This window comes from Pygoscelis adeliae, unplaced genomic scaffold, assembly GCF_000699105.1.
Source record: "Pygoscelis adeliae isolate BGI_AS28 unplaced genomic scaffold, ASM69910v1 Scaffold100, whole genome shotgun sequence".
NCBI lineage: Eukaryota > Metazoa > Chordata > Aves > Sphenisciformes > Spheniscidae > Pygoscelis > Pygoscelis adeliae.
Genome location: NW_008824034.1, coordinates 3,898,388 through 3,908,285, shown reverse-complemented (window position 1 = coordinate 3,908,285; position 9,898 = coordinate 3,898,388). Strand labels below are relative to the sequence as shown.

The 9,898-nt window shown below is 40.6% G+C and overlaps 2 protein-coding genes across 2 annotated transcripts in view; both read right to left on the bottom strand.

Moving 5' to 3' along the window:
• Positions 1 to 9,898, bottom strand: part of LOC103922933 (chromosome unknown open reading frame, human CXorf40B) — a 700,660-nt gene that overhangs the window by 652,090 nt on the left and 38,672 nt on the right. The window lies entirely within an intron of this gene.
• Positions 929 to 9,241, bottom strand: IDS (iduronate 2-sulfatase). Its single transcript, XM_009331130.1, has 8 exons — positions 9,109 to 9,241; positions 7,872 to 8,049; positions 6,913 to 7,001; positions 5,469 to 5,669; positions 4,699 to 4,869; positions 3,912 to 4,038; positions 2,232 to 2,405; positions 929 to 1,553 (listed from the first exon to the last, which is right to left on the bottom strand). The coding sequence occupies exons 1-8, from the start codon at positions 9,238 to 9,240 to the stop codon at positions 1,051 to 1,053; spliced, it is 1,575 nt and encodes a 524-aa protein (XP_009329405.1). The 5' UTR covers position 9,241; the 3' UTR covers positions 929 to 1,050.

Below are 9,898 nucleotides of genomic sequence, written 5' to 3'. Positions count from 1 at the left end.
CTCCGCGGAGAGGAAGCCTCACCCATGCAGGCGGAATAATGAGTTCGTGACACGGGAAGTCCATTCCTTTTCCCCACGCTCAGGATTCTTTTGATTATTTTTCTTACATCCTTGACCCTCAAAGATCTGTGAAGATTTGTGAAAGGATTTGAGTTAAGATGAACCCTTTCTGGGTTTTTGGGGTTGTGGGTTTTTTTTTGTTTTGTTTTGTTTTTGCTGCCAATTGAATAGTTCACAAAGCTGCTGCGACGTTGCCCATGTGACACTTGTTATCTACACACATCCCGATTTAATTTCTAACCCTTTGTATTAAGGATTCATGCACAGGCCAAAACCGATCGCTACCGCTTGGAATTAAATGTATTTGGAGCCAAATCGCATTGCATTAGGTCATTATGTATTTTTGATGCGTACCAGTACTATCAGTACTAGACAAACATTCTGGAAGTATTTAAAAGACGTGTAGATGAGGCGCTTAGGGACATGGTTTAGTGGGCATGGTGGTGTTGGGTTGACGGTTGGACTCGATCTTGGAGGTCTCTTCCAACCTTAATGATTCTATTCTATGATTCTACATGAAGTTTCTCTTTTAGCTCTAGGTTAGAGGTAAGGCTGAATGACAGCAGGCACCTCAGTCCTTCACCACTATCAAATGTCTCCTAGGTAAAGTGGACAGGACCTGTTCACTGACACACATTCTCTGCACAGCCTTTCAAATACGGAAGTTTCTTTTTCCACCTTTCACACCACCAGTTGCAGCACAGATAGTGAATTTTAATTCTTCACTCACTACATAACAGAAGACCACACAGATGTTTCACAGTATGGGCCTGCATACCCTGTGGGCCTTTTCAGAAGTGGTGTGAGCTTGTGTTTGAAAATGCAACTGCAGAAGTTCACTCTGTAACAAGACAAAGGCAATAGCTAGTGTTTTGATACAAACAGGATTTTAATTCAATCCAAGTGTTTTCTGTACAACAGAAAGGTTTTATACAAAAAAAAGGAAGTGTTACTTCAGTTGCAAGAACATGCATAAGAAGTTTCTGAACCCTAGTGCTTCAGGAAGCCAAGAATTTTTTTGAAAAAACAACCATGTGAGGTATTGTTATAGATGTTATAATCCTGGTTTGGATCAGTCTCCGCCATGTACAACTCTCCCGCATGGACATCCTCAAAGTTAGCACTGAAGTTGTTAGGATTAAACTGAACCCATACAGTATATCTGTAGTCAATCGTACGCATGGAATAGCCCATGATTCTGATGTCTTTCAGCTTCGGCTTGTCAGAGTTCCACTGAGGAACGTCTGCAGGCCGGGGATATTGGCTGAAAGCAACAGGTTCTTCATTAAAACACCTGTAAGTGTCATCACACCCATCCTTCTCTTCCTTCACCTTCTCTTCAGAGACATTAAAATACCGGACAATGCTTGCCCCCTCAGTGCACAGTGCAACATGAAACGAAGTCTCTGGGCACACAGGAGGAACTTGCAGGCCAGCAAGTTCAGCAAGCGTTGAGAACAGAGACACAAGCTCAACCACTTTTTTGCTTCGCCCTAGAAGAAACATCAAAATTCAAGTTATGGAACATGGTGGTTTGACAGACACTGGTAGAACATTTTAGAAAATTATTCTGGTAATTAAGTTGGTGTTTTATTGAAAGTGCTTTGTACTGGATTTGTGGGGTAACAAAATCAAGGTAGCTGAGGTGTGGCAGTTAGCTCTGAAGATGCTAGTCTATGCATTTATGATGTATTTTTAACAAGAAAATTTTTGCACTTATGTTTCTCAAATGTGCAGCCTTTAAGACAATAATATTCATCACTTTGAAAAAGAACTCTTCAGAAAGACAAAACAAATTCCAGTGTCAACAGTTTAACACGAGAGTGCCTCCATCTAAGCTGTTTCCAATGCCACCATTTTAAGTACAGATGCTACACAGAATGTTTACTAATCACTGTTGGAAGGACAGCAGCTGCCACTACAAAAGGTAGGTCAAGTACCCTTTTAGGCATCTACACCACACAAAAATAAATCACCTGCTGTGTTAGCACAGCCATCTAGCTGTTTCCACTAAAGCAGATCTAACTAAAGTAGAAGTTTGTGTCCAAGGATTCCCTTCACCATCAGTCAATGACACTGACTCAAGCTGTCTGTAGGCAAAGTATCATTACATCACCACTTCTCCTTTACATATATCTACTGTAAACAAAAAATAAGTGCTAGAAATTTACCTTGAGGTACCAAGCCTAAAATATGGCTAAAAGGGTCAAGGTAGGGGAAGACCCTCTCTCCTTGACTAACAGATGAAGTTGTCATTCCTGGTACATAAAACATCAGCGGCACACGGGTAGCAACATCAAAATTGCTGTATTTTGCCCATTCACCATGTTCTCCCAAGGACCATCCTAGATGACAAAGAATACAATTCAGAGCAGGTACTGGGTTGTAATTTAGTAGTCATCTCTTTTTCACTGTAAATTGGCTATTGAGGCTACTAGTCTGTTATCAAGGTTATATTAAAAGGCAAATAATCTGTATTTAAATATAACAAGACTTTTCTCTAATGCGATAGCTATTTCAACAGCCACCTAAATCTTGCAACTTGATACTCTTTTATTAAGGAAATAATTACATCTTTCCTTATTTCCCCTACTGTAGATTAGACTTAGAAAATCAGTATTAAAATGGCAGAAAAGAGGAACTGGGGTGTGTCACAGTGCCCGCAAGAGTTTCCAGATCAATTCCACAAAGCACTCATCTAAGTTTTGGGCAGCTGCCAGCTCTCCAATACTCCTGTTAACACTGTAACTGAACATCCTTTGGAGCCAAGGCTGCTATCTATGCCAGGCTGCCGTATCAGGATGTTACCCCTGAGGAAGCAATAGAGATCAAAACTCTTTAGCTCTCCCCGTCCTCTTGGAAGAGATGCCAACACAACTTCCTTCCAAGCAGATTTATTGCCAACTTCACTTTGGGGGAAGACAAAAGCTCTAAGATAGCTATGTTAACACATGATTTTTTTGGATCACTTTGCAAACTATGGTACTGGAAACACCAACTCTTTACAGTTAACCACAGCAAGGAAAAGAGTAATTCCGTTTATAACGGAAAGTCCAAGTCAAAGTGGCAAGTCAGAAGGAACATCTAGAGTCACTTTAGTACCAGTAAGTATTAATCCCGTTGCTCTACAACTCATAAAGGCTTGTTTATGCACACACTCACAGAAGTCAACCCAAATTAACTAAATATGTGACTTTAAATTGATTTAGTTAAGCCATATCCTAACTGTTTTAAGTCAATTAAAGGGATCATGGGGGGGTATTTTAATGAATATTGGAGTATTGAAACAAACATTAAATGCTTGAGGTATTTGTCCCACAATTCAAATTCATTTTTTTACCACCAGGATCCAGAGTGTGCAAGACCTCAATTATGAGGGGGAAGCCATATTACTATCGGTTTAGATGCTCTGCAAGCAGCAATGACAAGTGCAAGAAAACACACTTCAGCAGTTAATGAGAAAGCCTGTCACCCACTGTACCAGATGGCTCTCTACAAATTGTAAGGGGGGGAGGAGTGGTCGCTATCCTTTCACAGCACTGTTCCCAGCAAGAGTCACTCCTTGGGTAGGAGGTGGGGATACAGTGAGCTCAGCCCAGTGTCCTGGCAGACAGTCTCGTCACTCACTAGCAAACCCGCAACCTGATTAAAGAGAGGTGCCTGCAGGGGGACAGAACTGTGCAGCCACAGAAGCCTGCGTCAGTCCATTTAATTAGAGACAGACTAGCCAGATATACAAGGTATGGCAGCTCTGCTGTACATTATACAAACACACACTTGATTAATATGCCAGCACTGAGTTGCACAGTTAAGTTATTAAGGGTGAGCTGGAGAAAGATTTAAATGCTTACCATGATCAGCAGTAAAAACTACTATTGTGCTATTTGAGAGTCCTACATCATCCAAAGCATTCAAGAGCAGGCCAACTTGCATATCCAGGTAAGAAACTGCTGCGTAATAGCTCTGACGAATCTGTCGCTGCAAGTTAAGAAAAGAGGGGAGAGGGAAAAAAAAGTTAGCTTTTCCCCAGACACACAGGAGAACCAGTGGGTGGCTGTGTAAGTAAAGGAACTAAAGGATTTTACTTGTAAAGCTCTATTTTTTAAGTGTCTGTAGCCTGATCAATGTCCCAGAAAATGTAAACAGGGAGGGAGCAGTTAGAAAATTCTATCTATCTCCCAGAAGTTCTTTCAAGCAAGATGTTGCAAACCAATCAGTTCTGCTTCTCTCAGGGTCCAGCCAGTACATGTTATTTTGGCCTAAGCACTGGCAAGTCAAGGAAAATCTTGAAAAAGAAGATACAGAGTGGTGGCTTGAAACAGATAAACAGATTCAGATAATGAAAACAAACACAACATTGGTAGCTGCTACATACATTCCCTTATACACAAACCAGGAGCACATATTATATCTCTAGTTGATGGCTGATCTCTTCCTCCCCGCCCCCAGTAGCCTGACTGCAGTTACAGTGAAGGTTTGCCTACATAGCTAGAGATGACTATGCAAGGCAGGGAATTCATAGTATTTGCAAACTGTCTGTTGTTGAATACCTGGGAACATCTAAGAGCAGCCAACTGCTCCCTTGCATTTGCACAAGTTAAGGCAGTTTGACTTCAGTGTGCTGCATTGACAGCTTACCTGGAAGTCATCTGGAAGTGGTCCATAAGGGAAACTAACATTTAATGCTTTCACATCATCCCTCTGTCTGATATCCGTCCAGGGGTTGTACGCCACAGAAGGTAGTTTCTCAGGCACCCAGGGATCTGGAGCTAATGTGATGTTTTCCAAGGGGTACAACTTGAGAAATTCCTTTACAATAGAAACACACATAAAGACTGCCCTCACCTCTAAAGTCTATTGTAAACTTCATGTGGTAAAGCAGCAACAGTTTCCCCTTGCATGACCCTTTACAAGGCTTCACTCCCCCTCCTCCAGAGCATGAAAGGTAGCAATACCATGCTAGTCAGCCCCAACCAATTCCTGAAAAATACTGAGTTAGTAAGTACCTGAAAACAGCCTCCTTGTGTCTCAAAGCAACACTGAAATAAAAGGTCCATCACTTCCTCTGAAATGAGTAGGAGTTTTGCCACCAACTCAAACAGGGAATAGAGTACAAGATCTTGTAAGGCCTCATTATGTCACACTCCATCAAGCTGAACACTATCTCCATGCAATAGCAGTCACTATCATGCTGGTAGAAGCCTGGCTTTTGGCTGAGTGATCACAACTCATTCTCATTAAACGTTCTGAAATGCACCACAAGCGACTGCTAAAGTTACACCAAATCAAGGCTGGTTTTCAGCTTGCTTTCCAGAAAGAATAGCAATAAAGCATTTGTAGAAACAGCTTAATCAAGCAAAAGCAATGCTTGTCTAAGTTCCTTTCCCTGCAGGCTGCAGTTTCCTCACCTGCGGGTACCTCAGTGGGATATGTGGTTTGTGGTAACCGACAGCCAGGAAGAATTTTTGCTTGTTGGTTTTCATAACATTCAGTAAGCGTATGGCCTCTTCAGTGCTCTGAATATCAGGCAGCGTACCACTGGGCATTTCTGTCACATCCACTGGGCACACCAAGTTAGCATAAAGTTTTCCATCTTTTCCCCTACAAGTCTTTAAAAAGAAAAAGAATTAGTTAAGTAACTTAACTTCTGTAAAAGCAAAGAAGAAATCCTACGTTCAGTAACTTTCAAACCAATTTGTTTCTCAATCCTTCTACCAACAAAAGACTGCAGATTGGATACAAAAAGGAATTTTGCAATTTCTGTGAACACTAAAGGTGCTGAGTACATTGACGACTGAGCAGACAGCTTCAGGACTTGAAGAATGCAACTTCCATGGCTATGGAAAAGCAGAATCCTTTCTAAAGCCGAGCAGAAGATTAAACGTAGTCATATGGGAAAACACATAGCTTCTATGATGAATAGAATCTCTGACCTATTGGCAAGAAGGCAGAATTTGGTTACACTACATGCATTTTTACTCCTTCTAATCCCAAGAGCTCATAGAAAGCTGCCTGGAAGCTACCGACTTAGTTTCTGAGCAAATGCCAGCAGTGGCTGATGTATAATCAGTGAAGAAAGATAAATTAGATTAAATGGTTGCCAGGAAAAGGTGGCCTCAGCAGGGTGTTTGGGAGAGCTGCTAAATGAACATAAAGAAAAGTATGTCATGGCTGCAAATACTGTTGTTGTTAAAACCAGTCTTTTTCAGCAGTAAAGCAAGAACAAAGCATCGCCAAGGCTGTCTGTAGCCGCATGGCCGGAGCTCCTAGCATTGCAGCATATAGACTCCAACACATGATGCTATCGCAATGTTTGCATAAACATAAACCAGATTCTTTTGGGCTACACTTAAGAGTAACAAACATTCTAGAAAACTGAATCAGATGATAAAGTTTCAAAGACTGTTTTAATTATGACCTCCTCCCGCTCAGCCCTGAGCTCTTTATTGAATTGATTTAAGTTCACCAAGCCTACTGACAATGTTTTGTCATTTACTAAGCAGAGCAAGATTAGTGTGGAAGTTGAAAACTGCACTTTTCAGATACAGGAATTCATGACCTAGGCACAAATTAAGATCACTCTTTCTTGCAAGCACTTTTATATCTCAGTAACTTAAGTTTCCAAATACTCATTTTGAAATACTTAAAATATCTGCAGGATGGGCACATGAATTAACAGGACACACAACTGAAGACACAGGCCTTCTTTTGAAAGACTAAGAAACAGAGTATCAAACTGCACTAGTTGTTTCCCTGCACAAGGTTGCGGTCTCAAAAACCACAGAGTATAGCTCTGGGTTATATCCTGAAAACACTTCTTTTCTTTGTTAGGGTCCCACAAATCACCCTTACCTTATCATTTTCATACTTTTCAGTTGAAGGATGAAAGGGTGGAATGGACCAACTGTATGGATAGTCGTCACTGTAATTGGATGAAACCCCTGAAAAGGGTAAAGACATTAGAAATGCTCTAATAGTTCACTGAATCAGGAAGAGCTCAAACACAAGTTTAACTTGTTCTCAGTTTGTTTTTTTTTTTTAAACTATGCTAAATGAAGAAACATTAAATGATCTTTGACTACTGAGAAAAAGAAAACCAAGAAATAAAAGTCAAAAAGTTTAAAGACAGGCATTTTTCCCTGAAATACCTTTTTTACTGGTGAGAGACACTCAAGCCTCTTGAAGAACCTTACTTCAGGGAACCAAAAAACTAGCATTAGTAACAGCCTTCATGTACATCTTTAATTAGCTTTACTATCAACTGAAAGTTCATATATCCACACAAGTTTAGTTCTGAGGTAAAAAACTACTAAAAAGAGGGTCAGTATTACAGTATTTTTCAACTCAGTAGTGTTACTGCTTTTTAACTAGTGAACTAATTTCCTATTTAATTGGTAGTATCAGTCATACATTCTATATCTCCTGATCCAGACAGACAGCCTATTATGAAACATGAAATGTGTATATGCAGAACTAAGACAATGAGGCTGTTCAGTAATTTCACCTTCAGCGGATGCTTAACTTCCAGACATATTTTTAGAATGTTAGACATTTATTCCCGCAATCCCTAGACAAGATGTGAAAATATTCATTAGATAAGAGTCATCTAATATATTAATCTCTAATGCCTTAAGATTTAAAATTAGGATTTAAAGACAACCTACAATCATTATACAGTCTGGCTCATGTTTACGATTTAGGTTGTCAATATAGACAAGAATCACACAGTTGATACTTCTGTGTAAAGTCTATTTGTGAGAATATACACGTTAAGCCTGTGTATGTTAAGCAGATGACAATTCAAACCATACCAGGATGAAAAACTTTCCCCACAGATAGGGTCACATAGCCATTCTCCTTGAAATACTGGGGCATCGTGGAATAGTTCCCTGCATGTACTCTCCAGTAGGAGTAGAAATCATACAGTCTGGTAGTATCAGGCCTGCGTCCAGTAAGAAATGACACTCTACTGGGAGCACACACGGCTTCCTGAGGAGAGAGCCAGCCAAAAAGAGAATCAGTTTGGAGCAAAAAGCAAAACACACGTACAAACTGACTTAGGTGTAGCTGGGCAAAACATCTGAAGGCTCAGGAACTGCAGTGAAAGTGTTTCATATCACTTCGAGCTGGAATGAATAGCATCCTTATTAAGAATATCAATTCCTAATTGCAAGCTTTTAGCAAGATATACATTTACCTATCTATAATTTTTCATCAAATAACCAAGCACTAAAAGCTTCGGTTATGCAGCCAGTAGCACAAAAAAACCAGTCAGGTTGCGTTAAAGACAGTGCTTTTGAAATCTAGTAGCTCGCACTCACACAGAATTAAGCAGAAGTGGCAGATGGACTGTGCTGACAAAGGCCCAAAGTCTAGTTGATCTGGACTGCCTTAAGAATAACGAAAGGGATAAACATACAGAAGGTCCAGGTTATGGTCCAAAGGCCTCACCGATTCTGTTTCAGATTGGCAAGAGCCAAGAGTTATTGCTTTGAAGTCCTAATCCCTAGTCAAAATTAGACCCAAACTTCTGATTGCTCAGCAGAGAGAAACTTGGGAATGTAGGCCTCCTATGCAAAGTATTCAAGTAAAGAGCAATTAGTGAGATTGAGTCCTGTATTTAGGAGTGATGCTTACCACACAAGCTGCCCCTTCATAAAAGTCTATAGAAGAGATTTCCTCAAAAGAAAAAATTAAAAAGTAAAAAATCATCTTTTATAAAAAGGAGAAAGAAAAAAGAATCCTAATTTAGTAAAACAGTGTTTTTAAGCAGCACTTTGCTGCTAACGGTGAAAATGTTTGAGTGACATTACACTCCTCCAAGGGCTACACAAATATCATCATTCAAATGCCCTGTTTTCATTTTTCTCACCTTAGTAAAGATAGGCTCACACAGTACAGTTCAGCCCAACCATTTATTTTCTACCGGAAATACTTAAGGTTAATAAATACTTGCTTTTTCCAATGGTCTGCCTAATACCTACTGTGATAAAACCAGTAATTATTTTGCACAGAGAAAACATTTTTTTATTAAGTTATTCATCTCACCTGTGCATATGCATTGCTGAACACAACACTTTGAAAAGCAAGTTGATCAATGTTTGGAGATTTCACAAGCTTATCTCCGTAACAGCCCAAAACAGGACGCAGATCATCCACAACTATAAACAGGACATTCATGCCACCTACGAAGAACAGAATTAGGGATATATTAACTTGAGCTCCAGTAAGTAGAGGCTACTTTATGCAGATTTCTTTATCAGTTTCTAACCCTCGAGTATACTTAAGAAAAAAAACCCAAAATAATCTGCAAGAACATCTAATGTCTTTGTAAGGAAATGCAAATACTGGGATTAATTCCTTCAACACGTAGGAATTCTTATTTGGCCTAGGCAGAACTACAGTGGCTTTCACCTCCCTTCCTATTTCATTGCTTCCTCTCACGGTGTCTTCTTCGGCTGCCTTCAGCTGGCCGCAGGAAGGTGGTGTGAAATAAGGAGGAATTTCACGGTTCCACCTGCTACTGAACTCTACAGCCTGCAAGCTTTGAGAGGGGTGCTAAGCCACAGGTAAAACCCAGACACTGTCGTGCTACATAATCTTGCTCCAAACAGATAAAAAGAAAGCGTGTTAAAAAAAGTTGATTACACACATATTTTTAAAAACGCCCCCTTCAGGTGGCAAGCTGTGCTAGGGGTCAATCAGCGCACAAGCTGCTGAAGGCGCCGCCAGCTGCCTCCTTCCAAGGGCAGACGGGGCTTCGTCAAAACCCTGCGCGAGTCAAACCGCGAAGGGCCCGGGGCCGCGGCCAGGGCCCGCCCGGGCCCTTCCCTACAAA

Coding starts and splice junctions, on each gene's coding strand:
- IDS (XM_009331130.1), bottom strand. CDS start 9,240: ATGAATGTCCTGTTTATAGTTGTGGATGATCTGCGTCCTGTTTTGGGC. Junction 8,050..9,108: donor TCAGCAATGCATATGCACAG/GTGAGATGAATA, acceptor CTCTCTCCTCAG/GAAGCCGTGTGTGCTCCCAG. Junction 5,670..6,912: donor AAAAGTATGAAAATGATAAG/GTAAGGGTGATT, acceptor TTCTTTTTAAAG/ACTTGTAGGGGAAAAGATGG.